Here is an 18,867-nt window from a genome sequence, read left to right as displayed (position 1 = left end):
AGGTACCTAGGTAGTTATATTGTGTAAAATCGTCTGAGGCGTTTATAGTTCTTAAACGAACTAGGCTTTTAAATATTTAGCCAGCGTTCGCGTCTCAAATATATCGAATGATCAAAATCTGATTTCCTCGGTTGGCAGTTGTTAGCTTTTTAAGAATTACATGGACTTTTTAAGGAAAGCGAAGCAGAATAAAGTTGTAAACGATGTATAGAGTGCAAATTTCGCCGAGATGTCGTCATACAGTGTAGGTAATTTTTTATGCACACAAAATGTCCATAATTTTATCAACCTTTAACAGCAAATTGAAATGTTGGAAAGTAATAGAAAACCGTACAAAGTAATAGAAAACATCTCATTTACATTCACAATGTAAGATTAATGTTTCATCTCTATAACTCTTTCTGCGAGGCGCCAGTAAACTGTATTTAATCTCCGCTATCTAATGATGATTGAAACGTCGCCGCTAGGTGGCGCCAGCCGCGCTTATCGTGATCATCGACGCGGACGGTAGCATACTAATTGAGATTTATCTTGAACTAGAACTTGTACGCCGATTTGCTCAATGTAAAAAAGATAATCGATAGGAATGATACTTGATTTTCCTTTTATTTATTGGATACAAACTTGTTTATAAATACTTTGCGATACTAAGCCCCGGATTCACTATTATTGTATTTGTATACGGTAGCTTTTCAGATGGAATTTTACCGGTTGTTTCATACATATATGATGACACTTTGCTTAGCTGATAGATTATCCGGTACTTAACTATGAATCATGGTATTGGTCCTAAGCGATGTAGTTTCGCTTATTCTCTATAATAAACGCACTAGAAAGGTATTCATAGTCATTAATCACAATGACGTAGTAAGAAACAATTAATGTTCATAACGCTCAGTGAAAGATTTTTAAATATTCCAGATATTAAAGGCAACCACTTTTTCTCTACAAAAATAATGTTATAATTTTTGCGCCGCAATTCGTAATGTCTTCTAAACGGTTAGGTACTCTTGTAAAAAAATCTTGAGACTATTGTAATAAATTGTCTGTGGCAAAATATACGTAAGTTTCAGAAAACCTCTACTATTTGCTTTTACTGGGTAATTGCAAAAACTGTTTATGATTATGACCTTTGGCCTTGCTTTTGTACACTATTTAGGATTCTAATGCTTAAATGTGGAAAAGATATCACCTAGTTAGTAACCACCAGTAGTAGTTAGTATCTACATTTTTTTCTGTAAATGCCTTCCTTTTCCGTTATTGTAAGGAAACTAGCTGACATTTTCCTGAGGCTCAAGTCTGATGGCTTAAAAAGTACAGTGTATAAATTAGCATTTGATTGAATCATTATTATGTAACAGCAAAAAATCGATTAAGTTGTAACTTTCCACTGGTAAACACGGGCTTCCCCAAAGGCAACGATGTAAACAACAAGCAAAGCATTTGATTGACAAGATCATGATTATACTGTAACCTTACGACTCGTTACAATACAAGTCGACAAAATCAAATCGGGCGAATTTGTGCTACCGTTACTCGCTTTGTCGAGTGCAAAGTTAGTGCAAAGTCAGTGCAATCGCACTCATGATTCTATGATCCTAGACGATACATTCGAGTATTAAAGACGATAAAATAACGTTGTACTGACAATACTTATTTCATTTATCGGTCTATATCTTCAGTTTGTTGCAATCGTTAAACGCTATCTAAAATGAAGCTGTGAGGAAAAATATATGAATGGTTTACAAAAACATTCCACGTTTGATCCTGTAATCGGATTGGTGGCTTTTACAGTACTCTTGGGATGTGGTAATATTATGCACTGTTTTTAGCCTTGACCACCCGACACAATTATTTTCGCTGTATTTATAGTGTAATATAGTACAGATAAGATAAAGCCGGTTCGCCAAGCTATAACTCACGTAAGACGACTGCGGTGGCCTAGTAACGATGCACAATGCTGCATTGTGTGAAATACTATGAAATATGAAGATGCGTGATCTTGCCTTTATTAAATTTCGACCGCATTGCATCTCTGGATTGCGCAAAACATTCACTTCTGTTTTGCTGCGAGGCTGATCTTAATTGAATTGCTCCGTTAATTAATATTCGGATAATACGTTTTGGGATTAAGTATTCATGCTAGTAGATACCGATGATTAAACTAATTGGTTTCAATGGAGCATTGTTGTGTAATTTACGACTGGATAGACGCTGAATGTTGTCAGGATTTCACGGAATCTTCATTCGATGGAAAGGACGTAGTATTGTAGTATAAGAGAACAGTTCAACATTTAAAAAAATCACAATACTTTGTTATACATACATAATATCACGCCTTTTTCCCTTAAGGATAGACAGAGATTAAAACGCCTCTTGGTATGATCCTTACAAACTTCTCTTGCCTCATTCACATCAATGCATCTATAACAATACTATGTTATATGAGACGCAATATGAAATACGTTTTACGAAACACAAAAGTTAGAACTATAATACATTTAACAAATATCATATGTATGGTAAAACCCAAGGCCAGTATGTGGTCTATTATCAGCATTATCGAAATTATATCGCACCGCATCCTACCTTGTTACTTGTTACCGATATTGAATGTTACATTCAACGTACACTCTCATTTGCGGTCAAGAATTAACTGTTACGTGACCACTACGAGTATAATGAGTTTTAACCAATTTTCCTCCCGCTTTCATTGCTCCTGTCGTATCACAAAATGTACTGCTGTAACATTTGTTAGTAGAAGTGTAGTGATATACTTAATTATTTTTAAAGCGAAAGCACAAAACCAACACACAAATACGAAAATGGACTTTACGGAAAAATAAAAATGAAAATACTTGTACAAAAATATCTCTGAAGCAATTTTGGAGCTGATAGGTTAAACTTACCAATGAGGTCGAAGAATATTCACTAATTAGATATTATACTAAGTGATAGAAATACATAATATTCTTTAGTCTAGATAGGCAGAAGAATTTCAAATTTCTTTTGCTATACAATAAGCTTAATGTGGTCCAGAAAATAAATCCGAATGCCCCAATAAATAAAACATACTGTATACATTATATCCCTTCAGCTCAGACGAAGCAAAACAACACCAATGTTTATTTGCAAACGGTTTTGGCACTTAACCTTAAAGAGTAGTTGGCTGATATTCGTTTTAGGCATACGTTGTATCGAACAATGTATCAGGTTATTGGAGTAACGCCAACGTATCCCAACTTGGAACTATACGGCACATTACCGTAAATGTATACAAGATAGTAAAACTAGCTACATTGTATGTAATTTATTCATCAAGACTTATATGCAAAGTTTTGTTATGGTCGGTCGTCGAGATAAAGGGTGATGTGAAAAATTATTTGGATTACGGAGATGTAGTGCCTATAAACTTGTGTTTACTGACAACGAAATGGCTAAATTCAATCATGCTGATTGTGTGAATATTTTTTAGGTTAATCCTTCGAGTTTTGTACAGATAGAAAGAGTTCAGAGCTTTACGGATTTAAGTTAAACTTTGGATTCAATTTCAGTAACAGTATCAACTTACATGAGTGTCGGAAAACTGTTCAGGACAGATCTAGCAGTTTTCAGTAGTTTCATTGGATTAGTAATTCAGTTGCTGAAATGTAGTTCAGTTTACGCTTTTTGCCACTAGATTTCTAACGACAAAAGGTTTGATCATTAATAGTCTGCTTTCTGATCTCAAATCTTATCAGAAATATTCTTCTTTCTCGCTGTACAATATGTAAAAGAAAATGTAGCTCAGGGACTTATCATAAGCCGTATCTATTTTTTCTAGTCAGAATGCTGAAGTACACCGTTAGATCATACCGGGGCAGACTGCATAATAGGATGTCGTTTATCACTTGTACGATACCGCCAAGTTCTTCAAAATACAAAGGCTAGGGCACCTCGAACATTGTATTCAAAAGAGAATTTCACACACAATCTCGAAGAGAGTTCGAGCGTGTACGCGCGTTTTATGCTAAGAACCCGACGCTGTTTACTACTTAGCTTTATTTGCCATAATTGCAATTGTATTGAAAACTTTATTCGTTCTTTATAGTCTCGATTTATACCCCAAGTCTTGCGCAAGTACAAAATGGATTCTTTATTCTTTCTTAAATATTTTAATACATCTTTTACGAAGTATTTCGAAAATAATCATACGGCTCACCCCTCTTGTCTTATAAGCTGTGATCGATTGATATCATCACTCAAATAATGATAGCCCCAAATGGCATAGAGTATTAGAAAAACTCTTCTAACTTTCGTTTTTATTACATGACTTTTATTTTTTCAATAAGTGTAAAAACAATTCTTTGCCCACGAGATTCGAAGCTTTTTAGTTTAATGTTGTGTTAATAAATTAGTTATTTTATGACAAAAATATTTTTTCGTTCATAAGTGTTTTAGTATTATTGGCAGTGGAAAACTGATCGTTCATATACCTTTAATTATATTTTTATTTAGATTTGATATACTAACGCGAATGTTTTGGAACGATAAGTGGTGATATATAACTTAGAAACATACTAAATGAAGACTCACACTATAACAAAAGAAAAATTCAATTTTCAGAATTACTTTTTCGTTTATCCAACTCGGCATAACAGTGACAGGAACAACGATAACAGACGTACAAAAATTAATCCGCACATAAACACTCCGCCGTAATTGCGTACCAAATAACCTCTTGGATAAATAAAGTTAAACCGGAGTTGGGTTGGACCGCAGTATCAAGATAAAAGCGTGTCATGAACCCTAATGAGAATGGAAAGCGATAAGCTTGCCAACAAAATCTTCACCCTCGGGAATACTATGAAAAGGTTTTAGACAAGTATCAAGTTTATACGACGCGTTTACAACACGTTTTGCGGTTGCTTCAATGAAACGAAGGATCACTTGATAGACTTCGAATCGACTACTTGGAAATCAATTTCTTTTAGTTATTATAATTTTTGTGATATTTAGACCGTTATCTAATTGTACTTTATGGTCCGCTCACTACCAATATTTCAATATTTTTTACTGGGAAGTTCTCTTTAGGTAAAAAGTCTTTAGGTATTTTAATATTCCAACGGTTGCTACGAGCTTTACATTACGATATTAATATGTTTAAAATAATTCAATGTTATCTGATGAATAGTAAGGGGTTAATAAAAAAATCTGATGACGTAAGTGAAATTTTGAATGAAATATCGGTATTTGCTTTGCTGCAAGTAACTGATTACTAAACTGAAGTAGGTACAGTTACATAGATGTAAATTATGGGAAAATTTATATTCCATATGAATACTGTCTCGTGTTCCTAAGTAGCACTACACTGAACACGAACTGATTAGGTAAAAGAGATAACCGTATTGTTTACTTAGCGACAGATTACTTATATTGCTCGGTCATCGCCGATGACGTTCGCCCGTCCATATTGCGCGTCACCTACCATCCCTCGGGCTGTACTTTATTGGATCGTTTCCAAAGAAAACTCAATTATGAAGGAACAATGTGCAGAAATAACGCCGCAGTCCTTTAATGGAAGTTTGGCTTGTTGTTCGGAAAGAACTCAACGCGTCTAAGGCGTTGGAAATTTCGCCTCGATGAAAATAATGTTCTCAGACGTCTAGGTATAGTTTGTTTGATATTAGTTTAATGGTTACGTTGTTAGTGTTTTTGTCTGCTTCTCCTTGTGTAAAATTTTTCCTTTTGCGTAGTAAATACACATTGCGTGTCTCTCCGGGGACTATCTGGATGTAAAATGAATGTGTTAATGTCACAAAGTACAACTAGACTCTTATTATATGTTGCTAGTTGTATTTGAAAATGAATTTCATGATACCCAGAGGAAATGGCACGGTAACTTTAACTTTTGATTTAAAACCTAGTAGGTAGTACCTACCTAATAAAATGTTTAAATCATAGTGTAAAAGATCATCATAAAATTATAGTGTTTAAAAGTCTCCTCCATTTTACATGCAGGTAGATAATTGCCCACTCATTGTTGTCGTTTCATTTACTTAATTAAAATTATAAAACGCAAGCTGATGTCGAGACAGGAGTATACTATTTAAATAAAGACTTTAATTAGCACTACTAAGCCAGAACAATCTACTGTACACAAAACGTTGTTGGATTACCCGGATACAGAGTAGTGCGTACTCCTTGTAAACCAGTAGACTTCACGACATAATAGCGCAATTGAATGAAATGATTATGTATATTGGACCAGGTGCACTTAACCCAGTGTATTTATGTAGTCAATCTCTCTCAATATAGTCTACAATAAAATTAGCATTCAAATCGAGTCCCAAAAATAATTTTAAATCGGACGATCCGCCAATGTAAACTTGGCCGAAATGAATTTTGTTTTGGACCACCAATTACCGCTGTTTACAAGACAATATTGAAGTTTAATATCGTTTGGTTACTTTGTGCCCGTCGGCAAAGGCCAATTAAAATATTTATCCTCATCTATAAACTTCAAAGACTATCGCGTCGATCAACGCAGCTATTAAAATGGTGTCTGTATTTTTTGCAAATATTTTATGTTTCTAGATTCTCCGATGACATTAAATGCTGAGCATTGAGTAGTCGTACAGCTCGTAAAAATATCGTATAGCATTAATGGTCAGTTATAGAAGTAATAACACATAATATGGTCGGCTGTGCTGAGAACGTTCGTAGGAACGGTGTTCTTATTGCATTTGTGTGACTATTTCTACGCGGCGTGCGTACCGGGCGGGCTCCGGTCAGAGCCAGACACTTTAATGTTTTATTGGTACAATACCCTCGGGCCGTCTTCGTACGTCCGCGACGAATCACACTGAGAAGGAAGTCCCTATCTCTGTCTGTTTGTAAGAACTGTTCTAATCTTAAGACCGCTCAACGTGTTCGGGTGCAATCTCTATCAAATGCTATGACTACAAAGTTAAATGAACGTAAACATATCCTTATCAAACTAGTTGAAGCATTACATTATTTTACTGTTGTATTTAAATTAGAGCCAAAATTTAAGCAATTTGGACGCAAATTGTATAACAAGAGAATTTGAGGTCCGTTTTAAATTCTTCTCGCGTTGCAGTTTGTTGAGTTCATAGTTTGCAAGTTCCAAATTATGTAAACTTAATTTACATTTAAATAAAGGAACAGAGAGAGAGGAGTGCGATATTTAATCTGCATATCATAGCACGACTCCAATCCGTTCTGTAATCGTTGTTTATTTAAATTAACCTAGTTATAAGAACAACATTACCTTGCTAGTAAGCTTTGATTTTGAAAAAAATACTTTATTTTTCTTCTTTCGAATTATGTAAATGGCGATATATGGACATGCGGGCTTATCACGTATCTCAGTTGACAGCTAGTGTACGTCAAATTGATGGTCACTTTTCAGTACATTGCTGCTTTGACACAACGTGTTCATCACTATAATCTAAGGGAGAAAACAATGTACAGCATAGTGGCTTTCAAATGTTTGACAACTGAGATACGTGATAGCCCCCCCTGGTCTTTTAACTAGACTAACGGCCTTATTTTATTATAAGGTATGGTGTTATATTCAAATTTATACTAAATGTATCTACATTTTGTCAATTTCTAGGTACTGCTAGTACACGAGGCGTCTAAAGGCAGTTTCTCTCGGGTGTTTGATCTGGAGGCGGGAGATGACACGGACCTGGGCACGCCCAGGACATCTCCCTACGAGAGTCGGTTCCCAATCAACATCGGCATCACGGGATACGTCGCTACCACCGGCGAGGTATGTACATGTTTGGATATTCATTACATTATATATCTTTTAAAGGTAGTTGTATATAATTGTCTTTATGTAAAGCCACAATCTGTCACTTTTCGTGCTTATTACGCTACGATTATGCTATCCTGAAAAAATTATAAAAAGAACTCGTTCTAGACTAACATTAAACGACACTTACTTTGTGCTAATATAGTACATGCGATCTACACGATTAAGATTTTTACGCTGTTTTAAAAAGTACTACCGTACTTGAGTAACGAAATAGAGAGTTTCAAACAGTTTAAAATTCGCGCTTATTTTAGTTTGAGACTATTTCACTTTGCCGTTGCAAAGGCGAAATGCCTAGTGCTCTTCAGTTGACGGCCTCTACAAACTTCACACGATTGTTAGCTCACGGAGCGAGCTCAGCTTAATAACTCCGATAACACTGAAGCACGACTGAAATAATATTGAGAATAGCCATTGTTAAGTACACTGCATGCAGCATAATAAATTGGTCACGAAACAGCAAAATAAAAATAAAAAAAACCCCTATTTTTTGAGCTTTTAATACTAAAAATAAATGAAGATTGTGTGTTGCTTTTGCATACTGGTGTTTAAAATTTTGGTAAAGCACTTTAATATAAATGATACCGTAACTTCGGTTAGTAATTTGCTTGTAATCACGTAGCCAGCGAAAAGCTTCACGCAAAAACTAAATGGAGTTTTCCCCTTTAATTTTAGTTAAAAGTAAGTCCAAGTTAGTTCGCAACGAAACTACCTGGTCTCTTAATTGCAGTTGAACGTAATCTTGATTCTCTTTTATCCAAAGCAAGAACAAAGACTAGTTTTTTGCCGCGTTTAAAAGTTAAACCACCATCCGGGGGAATTCATAATCAACTTGTAGATATGCAGCAATTTTGAGTTGTCCTTAAGTGTTTTTCAATTCATTAAAATTGTCCGCACATTGAACTTCAACAGATTTTACCGTCACCCTATTCAGTTTAAGTATAAAAAAGGTTAAGTGATAGTGTATGCCAACATTACCGTTTCGTTCTACGGCTGTTACTAGAAATAACATTTTCTGTTTATTTTCAGACGGTGAACATCGCGGATGCCTATTTAGATCCCCGGTTTGATCCGTCAGTCGACGAAGGCACCGGATTTAAACACAACACAATACTTTGCATGGCCATTAAGAATTCAGAGGGGAGGATTATCGGCGTCATTCAGGTAAGCTGGAAATTTTACACCACCTTTTTGCTGTTTAACGGCAGAACTCTTGAAATTACTTTTGAAGTTTCCAGAGAAAGTTTATTATTGGTTTAATTATCTACGGAGCTAGGCAAATTTTAAAAAATATGGTAATTATGTTCATAAAAATAGCCATACCATCCCATAAACTGAACGGAGTTATGCTACAAACGCGCCGTTATAACAAGTTGGTCACGTAGAATTAACGAAAAATGCAAAAAAGTAAAGTAACAATTGTTATAAAAACAGTAGCGCATTGCGGTCGTATGCGACACTATAAAACGGAATACGTGTATATTGGAATAATAGTGAGACAAAGCCTACGCGTACCGCTCTGGATTTTGCTAATTAACCGTGTTTAAATTTTGTACACAAACACGGATTCCGGTGTAGAATTCTGGGTCTGACGTAGACCGAAATATGTTTTACTTGACTGGTTGTGTCGTACAAGCTCTGTACGATTAATGTTAATCGACGTCAAATTCAAGAGCTCCAGAATGCTCCATATGACAAATTGAATAATGAAGGAGTAATTTCTATGATAAATAATAGAACCCCGCAAACCGAATTCATACAGCGTCATGTTATCAAAAGATGCAATAGAAAAACGGGTCTGAGCAAAGTTTCCCGGAATAATTCCATTCACCATATTGGCATATTGACGACGCCGATATGTGCAATTTCCATACAATGTTTATAGGAAAATGTAGCGAGTTTTCTTCCCCAACTATCATTTTGAGACACAGTTTCCGGAAAATAGTAGCATTGAGAGCTACAACGGTGAACGACGAAACAAAACAAAATGGACTTCTGAATACGCATGCGGATGATAAAAATCCTGTTTATTGTCCACCAAGTTAATGTAATCTCTAGAAACACATTAAAATTTTGCGCATTGCGACAGCGAAAATTTTTTCCAGTTCAGCCGAAATGAATTACCTGCAGTCGGATTGTTCCTTCTATTCAACAAACAAGCGTTTTTTCGAAACGAACTAATCCTTTAAGAAGATTTATTCGATATTTTTTCTGTAGGACGTAAACTTTCAATCTCTTTACATTCCTGTTCGTTTCTGTTTATCACCTAAAGAAAACCCAATTAGTTTGGCAACTTATTCTGTCGTTGAACTTTTAGGACAGAGATTTAATAAGTATGTTTTTTACGTGTGATGGTAATGGATAATCGTCCGATTTCCTTACTTTTGTAAGGGTTATATAGTTCTTTTCATGAAAGACTTTCTCACTGACATACTTACTTATTATTTTATTGTTTTGAAGTTTAAACTAAAAGCATATTCTTCATTATATACTAATAAAGCATAGGGTTGTTAAAAGATCAATATTGTGTATTGCTGAAAAAGTAAGACGTGCACAGCCTGGGTTACAGTTTAAATTCACCCAAATAGTTAAGTTTGAAAGTTGTTTGAAAAAATGAATGCGGAGGTTATTTAGAACAAATTAGCCTCTTGTAGCCACTCGTGACATCTCGGGGGTGACATCAACGAAAGTCCAAGTTTTTTTTTTTTTTTTAATTTTCTTAATACAACGCTTTGTTAATGAAAGTTTGCTGATGAACCAAATTATATCTGCTTAGAGAGTCGTAACGTAGCGCCCAACAGAACGAACAGATTCGAACAGATAAAAAAAATACGAAGTCGAAAACTTTTAATTTTTAATTACAGCACATTCTCTTCAGAATTTTATATTGCTTACGAAGATTAATAGAGCGAAGTTGAAAAATATAAGCCAGTAACAAAGTTTATTCCAACACGGTCTAGGGACACGGCATGGAAATGAAAAATATACATGAATTGCAAACAAAACTTTCGTAATTATACTTTCTGCATGATATTAATTTGATAACATTAAAATATGTATAGCCAAGTGTCTCGGCCACCGGCACTAATGAAAATTGCTGGAATCCACTGGAAATGTGCAAAGTTAGTTTATAAAACACGGCGGTACTAGAATTTCATAACATTTGAAATTAAACTTCGTTTTTGTAGCAACTGTTTGCGTGAAAATCTATGACTTTAAAAGTGCCTATCATAAAGTAGTATAAAACACCAAATATTTGGCACAAACATTGGGTCAGTTATAAAACTAAAGCCCTTCTCCCATTACGATACGCCCGCGCGACTCTAGTCTCGGAGACTAGTCGCCACGAAGTATCTCACATACATTTGTATGGAGACTCTCACATTACGATACTGGTATTCTACGCGTTCGCGACTAGTCTCGCGATACCCGCCGTGTTGGTCGCTTGTGCGTCGCGTCTCGCGTAGACATGCGCTACATGTTCGGGAGCGGATTGAACATTGAATCATTAATTTCCTAATTGGAACTATGTTCAGGAAACATGTTCGCGGAACTATATAGTTCCACCACGTTTCAAGTTTGACAGAATCTAACATTTGATAATATAGGTAGTTCCTCAGTTCCTCACAGCTCCTAGGTGCTATAGAAACTGTGAGAAATTGAGAACAAAAAAACTGCAAGAGCTTCATCGTCACTGGAGTCGCTCGACATAACGTCAGTCTACAAAAAACGAGTTTGCACAAATGATGAATTTAGTAACTTTTAAGTTGCATAATATGCGAGCATCGGGTAGCGAACATGTATCCAACTAGTATTATACTCGAGTATCGTACCCTACAAGTATCGTAATGGGAGAAGGGCCTAAGTTAGGTTAAGTTTTGTCAGTTTGCCAATTGAGCCGATATACGTATTTAATAATGATGGCACGATTATACATTTTCAACTATTTTGCTAAAAAGGTCTGTATACAATCCGCTGCCGATTCCGATCGATATGTGTTAAGTGGAACTGCTAAAAGAATATTTTGCCTAAACTAATGTTTTATTGTAAAAAAGGCTCAAGATTAGGTAGAACTGGGCTGAATGAATCAGAATAGATAAAAAATAAATAAATACTATTGGACTTATAAATACTTATATACTTCTAAATAAATACTTATATAGATAAATTAACAACCAGGCTCAGAACAGATACTCGTGCTCATCACACAAATATTTGTCCCGGGTAAGATTCGAACCGGCCACACGTGGCTCTACGGTTATTGCGACGAGGTGACCACTTTAACCACTGCTCCAAACGTGCAGTTATGTTATGATATGTTGTTAAATTCTTGTTTTTAAACATTTCAGCTAGTAAACAAATTCGACGAGCTTCTGTTCACGAAAAACGACGAGAACTTCGTGGAGGCGTTCGCGATATTCTGCGGTATGGGCATCCACAACACGCACATGTACGAGAAAGCTATCACGGCGATGGCTAAGCAGAGCGTTACTTTAGACGTAAGTACATACCTAATCTAAAAGCGTAAGAAAGCTTTACTTAGGAAAAGAAAATATACAAAGGTTTTAGGGCAATGTTTAGAATTTAAAAGTTGATACACAAAAATTGTAATTGGTCTAGTTAATACAAATCGACCCATTGATACATCGGCGATACTATTAATTTCGTCACTATTTTCGTTCATTGTGTTGTATCCAGTAGAGCATTTTTTTTAAATTTACCAATGATGTATAAAAACCTGATCAGCGCCTCAAGTGGGTGCCGAAGAAATCAATTATAAGTACATTTTAAATGTCAAATTCTCGATACTCGAAAGTAGCGACAATAAAAATCGCGCTTTTGAGAGCAAAATTATACTGAGAATAAAACAAATCGATTAATAAAACGTTCCACGTTCATTTTGTTTAATTTTGAAGACAATTACAATAAACATAATTGTTGTAATAAACAAGCAGATTCCATTAATATAACAATTACAATTATTTCGTACCATTTAACATTAACGACGCTGTTTATACCATTGCAGGTACTAAGTTACCACGCGTCTGCATCATTAGACGACGCTCAGCGGTTACGGGTGAGTTCTCCACAAATGAGCATTATGCACTATTATTATACACAAACAAATTTCAACTTTAAACCTACGTCGTAAAGATCAAATTGGATTGTAAATGTAGTTTGTTGTTCTATCTTGTAAGTATCGCTGCAGAGCCAAAGCTTGCTTCTCAAGCTAAATATTGGGAGTAGTTCGTCTATAATTAACAAGCATTGTAATGAGATCAACATGTTTCTGTTAGCGTGTTTGTTGCCTTACTTGATTATACTGATTATGTTTTGATCAGAAGCAAATAATGTTCCTTGTTTAGTGTTTCGGTAGTATAATCATGTTATTATAATAGAAGCTTACTAAGTTTGCTATAAATTTGAAACCAATATACTAAGTTAGTACTCATCAATATTTCGACAAATACACGTTGACTTATCAAAGCCTTGCTGCCTACTTGTCGCAAGTCTTGCTGAGAAATTGAAGTTAATCTTTATAATGAGCCTAGAAACTTATCCTTCCAATAGTTTATTAAGGTGGCAGTTATTTATCGAACCATTTTTAACGACCCAACTCCTCAAAATAGATACAAATTTAAAGAAAACTCTAACTAATACTACATTTTCCATTTGCAGACGTTAAGGATACCTTCATCAGCTCACTTCAATCTCCACGAGCTAGCGTTCGACGACATCGATCTATCAGATGACGATACACTCCGCGCGTGTCTACGTATGTTCCTCGACCTCGACTTTGTGGAGCGGTTCCATATAGATTACAGCGTGCTGTGCAGGTGGCTTCTCAGCGTCAAGAAGAATTACCGCAATGTAACGTACCATAATTGGAGGCACGCGTTCAACGTCGCGCAAATGATGTTTGCGATATTGACGGTGAGTATTGACCTGCGAATATAAAAGATGATCGATACTTTTAGCAATCAATGTACGTCATTACCTAGTTTTAAAGCTACTGGAGTTCATATTTCTTATTGATGCTGGGATAAGAGTTCCTTAGTCTTCCCTACCACACCAGAACAAAGACTGAAAATATAACGGTTCATGGATATTTACACACCGACGCTACAATAAATATGACATTTTTATGTTAAACTCCTGAACCAATATTAATGACATTTAGAACGAAGATAGATGAAATCGAAAATTAGCCCCTAAACGGCATACATAGAGTATGAAAGAGTCAGTTAGGGAAATAACTGAGCTATTATTTTAGTATTGTGTGGCCTTGTTTCAGGAGACGCAGTGGTGGAAGATATTTGGAGAGCTGGAATGTTTGGCTCTCATCATCGGGTGTCTGTGCCACGACCTTGATCACCGGGGGACCAATAACTCGTTTCAAATCAAGTGAGTTACTTTAAGTCGCACATATTTTTAACATTACTAGTTAATTATCGTCGTCCTGGCCAATTTCGGCTACGGCGGCAAATTTTATTCAGTCCAGCCAACTGTGCAGGACTTTGTTTATAATGGCCAAGTGTGTGTACAATACAGGTACACTCTCTTAACCGACATGACCGGAGAGAGGTCAGGCACAAGACTGACAGCTTTCCATGCTCTCCGAGGCACGGAGGTCTACAACCTCAACTACCTGAAACTCAGACAAGTCTTTTTGGCTCGACCAGGGATTCGAACCCGAGACCTCTTGCGCGGTATATAGCACAATCTGTAATCTATTTCACCACTATTTTGCAGGGCATCATCACCTTTGGCACAGTTGTATTCGACATCGACGATGGAACATCACCACTTCGACCAGTGCCTGATGATCCTCAACTCGCCCGGGAACCAGATCCTGCTCAACCTATCATCAGACGACTACGAGAAGGTCGTCAAAGTGCTCGAAGACGCTATCCTGTCCACCGACTTGGCTGTTTATTTCAGGTAAAATTATCTACAATTTTAAAGGTCCCTTTGGAACTTGTTAAGTAAATTAGTGCAGATAATGTCACATATCTTCTTAAAGTACCTCCTCATAGAATATTTTTTTAAAATAAAAAAAGGGCAATCAAATGCAAGACTTTCGAATATAAGCCTATTTCTCGCGAAATCAGTTGTGCAAGAAAACTCAAATTAAATGCATTTTCTAATGCTAACAAGGGTTTACTATAAACCCTGGTTAAAATAGACTGGAATTAGATATTTGCTTCTCCAATGATTTGATATATGGCTTAATTTCTTGTATATTCAATGCGGAGTCTTTTCTTTATGCATTAATAGCGGTATTAATTTAATCTGGCTCTAAAAGTTTCAGTTTACATTGTATTGATGATACTATTTGTATGTGTAGCAAGCGCAAGGCGTTCATCGAGCTGGTGAGCACGGAGCGCGCGGTGTCGGTGGCGTGGGGCGAGTGCGCGGAGCGGCGCGGGCTGCTGCGCGCCATGCTCATGACGGCCTGCGACCTCGCCGCCATCACCAAGCCCTGGCCCGTCGAGCGCCGCGTGGCCGCGCTCGTCGCAGGCGAGTTCTTCCGCCAGGGAGACCTCGAGAGGCAGAACCTCAATCTGACGCCTATTGTAAGTCTTCTCTCATACATATGTACATACAATAAATCATGCCTTCTTCCAATAGGGGTAGCCAGAGGCTAGGGAATTCTGATATATTTTACTATAAGACAGATTGGTGTTTACAGTCTTAAAATAATAACAACATAGCTCAAAACGGGCTTTTGTCGTTTTTTAAAGCTGTAAAAGTATTGTTCTAAGCTTACTACTATGTAATGTGAATCTTGATTGATATTTAAAAGAATATTAGTCATATCTCGAAATTGCTTTTAAATTAACATCTTCTGTTTATGTCATTGCAGGATATAATGAACAGGGATAAGGAAGACGAACTTCCGGCCATGCAAGTCAAGTTCATTGACACCATCTGTCTGCCGATATACGAGGTATATATTATCACAACCAGGCTTTCCTTTTTTTTATAATAACTTCAACAGAATATCATAATTAAGTGCTCGTAACAATTCCAGGCATTCGCAGTGCTCTCCCCAACACTCCAGCCCATGCTGGACAGGGTGAAGTCCAACCGCGGCCACTGGATCGAGCTCTCCGACAACGACAAGAACGGCGGCGACAAGATCGAGTACTCTCTCGACAAAGAACTGCCGGAGAAGACCGACAAATCGAGCATCAGCTCACAGAACGTCGACGACACAGAGAATACCTACGAGGGAGACAGCAGTGGAGCAGTCAGCCTCTCGTCAGAGACCAACTCGAAGTACGAGAACCTCGAGAACCCCGTCGTAGGCCTACTCTGCAACAACGTCCTCACGATGCGGGACCCCAACAAGTTCTGTCAACTCAATGACTACTAAACTTGACTATGACATTGTGATAAAGTGAAGCGGCGTGTCAAGTGCCACGTTTCAAAGGCCAATAGAGAAGCCAAATCGTCCAATTAGGATGCTAGCGTTAAGATACTTTTTAAGTTTCAAGTATCTAGCACAACTAACATTTGAAATTACACTCGATTCGTAAGTCGTATTGCATTTTAGAAAGAATTTATTCATCGTTCGTGTCTATCCATTTGTTTATATTCGCATCATATATATTCCTATTGGTCTGCTTGAAATGTTGGACGAATACATGAGATATATAATTATTATATTATATGCACTTGGCGAGTTACAACTGACTGTTGTGTGATATTCGTTTAGTAAATAGATGATTTAGTCGAATTTGAAATTTATCTAAACGCAAGGCGTAATTATTCGATAAGTTGTCATGATCATCGCCGCACTATTTTTATACACTTCATTATTTAGCTTTACATTTTTAAGTACCTATAAGAGAAAAATTTTACAAGTAGGTATGTAATGTTTTTAATTTACCTCATTCGTCTATTCCTACTACGTATTACATGAAGTTTTTTTCGTGTGTCGCTAGTTTTGGTATCATTTACGATACATTTTACAGCTATACGAAATATTCAATTTCTCATAGAAAAACAAATATTTCTAATATGAAAATACTCTAACCCACGCTAACCGCAGTAATAAGTGTAATGAACAGGGCCTAACTGTCGTGACCTAGTTGTATGACCAAAATACCAAAAAGTTTTTTTATGTAGTTGTTGTACTAAAATCATTATTATTTCGATTCGTCATTAATTCCTTCATACTTATGTATTTCATAATGGAAATAAAATTATTACGATTTGTATTAATAATGTATCGGTCTATGTTGAAGTAAGTGTGCGGTATCATTTACACTTACGACAGTTTGTGTATGTTGACTGTAGTTCTTTCGAGTTACATTGAAAAAGATAGTAGCGTCGTCAGCAACTAAGTACCGTTGGACCAATGAACTTACCTGAAGTTAGAACACCGTTATCCAACAATGTTCTCATTGGTCTTCGTCGTCTTCATGTTTGTACTCGAATGAACTGTAGTGCTTTGAGTCGCACAACGTAATTTTGTAAATAATTAATGAATGTTATAAATACTATACTAACATGTTGTAATTTTGGTAAGTACTTATTATAAATTCGGGTTTTCTCTATTAATTATTCATCATTCGGTTATATTTCGTCTGCTTGTAGGAATCGTGGCCTCGCATTAATTAATTTTTCAAGACAGTTACGGCACCCAATGATCCATTCCAATATTATTTTGAACTTGTAATAGTCTGCAATCGTTTGTGTCGTCCGCTAAGTTTTATAGCTAATGTGTCAATTACCTGCAAAATTCATTCGATTTGAATAATTATGAAGATTTTTTTATTTGTAAAACTGCTAACTTTGTTACACATGTTTTATTAAACTGCAATATTTTGCAAGTTTTCGATAAAATGGACAATCGATAGTAGTTGTTCTTCTAGTCTTTTATTAAATTTGACTTTAATAATCATGTCTTACATGGATTTTGTTTTTATACTTTTTAGTGGTTTTAAAATATTGCAAATTAATAAATAACATCCTAATGTACAAAGTTGAAAAAGGAAGATTGAGAAATGACCTCTATGGAAACAATCTAAAGAAAATTATAAACGCGCTTTAGATTTGGAAGCAAAACAATTTCGAATTGTTAATCACATTTTGGATCAATCCCTTCTTTCATACATAATTATGACCAATTCCTTTATAACAAAAGTAAAAAAAAATATTTTGTAATTGGAATAATTCTCTCTATAAGCATTAGATATTTACATGAAAAAAAATCTCAAATTAATTGTGGTAATAAAACTATGTACAACATTAATTTTAAGATTGCTGTAAGTATTATTAGAAAGTAATTAGAAAATTAATAATTGTAATTCACTAAATGACGAGTTGTATGGTGTGTGAATAATTATGGAGGTTGTTTTGTTCCAAACAAAAAATGTTATTTATTTATGATTAAACAAATTTTGAAATAATATGCTTTTTATTTGAAACTTTAGGTAAGTTATAAAACAAGCACATGACTTCTAAAATACATGTATCTACTTTTTATTCACAATTTTACGTATTCTCAGAGGCGCCAGATGCCGTAATGCCGTAGACAATCAGGAATATGTATTTTTGTCTACTTCTAGTCAATTCCAATATCGTTGCTGTATTCTTGTCCCTCTCTTAGTTTTAGAACAAACCTATAACGAACTAGATGGAAAATTAAAGTTTCTATCAATTGTTGAAGGCTGTGTTGCCAGTAGGTAAGAAGGTTTTTAGTGATAGTTATTGTTTTAGGCTTATGTAACTACCTTTTTTTAAGTTTGGGAATCATGCGACCCACACTTGGCCAGCGTGATGGACTTAACGCCTAACCTCTCTCTTTTTCCGGGAGGAGATCCTTGTCTTAAATCGGGACAGTAATGGATTACATTTATATTTATTTATTTATAACTTTGGGAATCATATCGAACCAACGTGGAGGAATAGCGCACCGCATTCCACATCACACCACAATGGCAACATTACAACACTTATTTTAATGAGACTTAATAGGTATCCGTTGTCCTATAAAAATAGCTGCCTACCTTTGCAATTTGCAATACGAG

At 35.9% G+C, this 18,867-nt stretch overlaps 1 protein-coding gene across 9 annotated transcripts in view; it reads left to right on the top strand.

The window, feature by feature from the left end:
* LOC142979590 (dual 3',5'-cyclic-AMP and -GMP phosphodiesterase 11-like) overlaps positions 1–18,246 on the top strand; it is a 217,211-nt gene extending 198,965 nt beyond the window's left edge. For 8 of the 9 annotated variants that reach the window (XM_076124611.1, XM_076124609.1, XM_076124607.1 and 5 more), the window contains 10 exons: positions 7,622–7,780; positions 8,855–8,989; positions 12,175–12,324; positions 12,852–12,902; positions 13,505–13,759; positions 14,121–14,230; positions 14,579–14,767; positions 15,174–15,402; positions 15,693–15,776; positions 15,861–18,246. In XM_076124611.1, the coding sequence (XP_075980726.1) occupies positions 7,622–7,780; positions 8,855–8,989; positions 12,175–12,324; positions 12,852–12,902; positions 13,505–13,759; positions 14,121–14,230; positions 14,579–14,767; positions 15,174–15,402; positions 15,693–15,776; positions 15,861–16,205 (1,707 nt within the window). In that variant the 3' untranslated portion in view covers positions 16,206–18,246. The remainder of the gene's footprint in view (positions 1–7,621; positions 7,781–8,854; positions 8,990–12,174; positions 12,325–12,851; positions 12,903–13,504; positions 13,760–14,120; positions 14,231–14,578; positions 14,768–15,173; positions 15,403–15,692; positions 15,777–15,860) is intronic. The other variant, XM_076124605.1, reaches the window with a different exon arrangement.
* The last annotated feature ends 621 nt before the right edge of the window (positions 18,247–18,867 follow it).

Source organism: Anticarsia gemmatalis, chromosome 16 (genome assembly GCF_050436995.1).
Source record: "Anticarsia gemmatalis isolate Benzon Research Colony breed Stoneville strain chromosome 16, ilAntGemm2 primary, whole genome shotgun sequence".
In the NCBI taxonomy this organism is placed as follows: domain Eukaryota; kingdom Metazoa; phylum Arthropoda; class Insecta; order Lepidoptera; family Erebidae; genus Anticarsia; species Anticarsia gemmatalis.
This window is presented reverse-complemented; position numbering and strand designations above follow the sequence as displayed.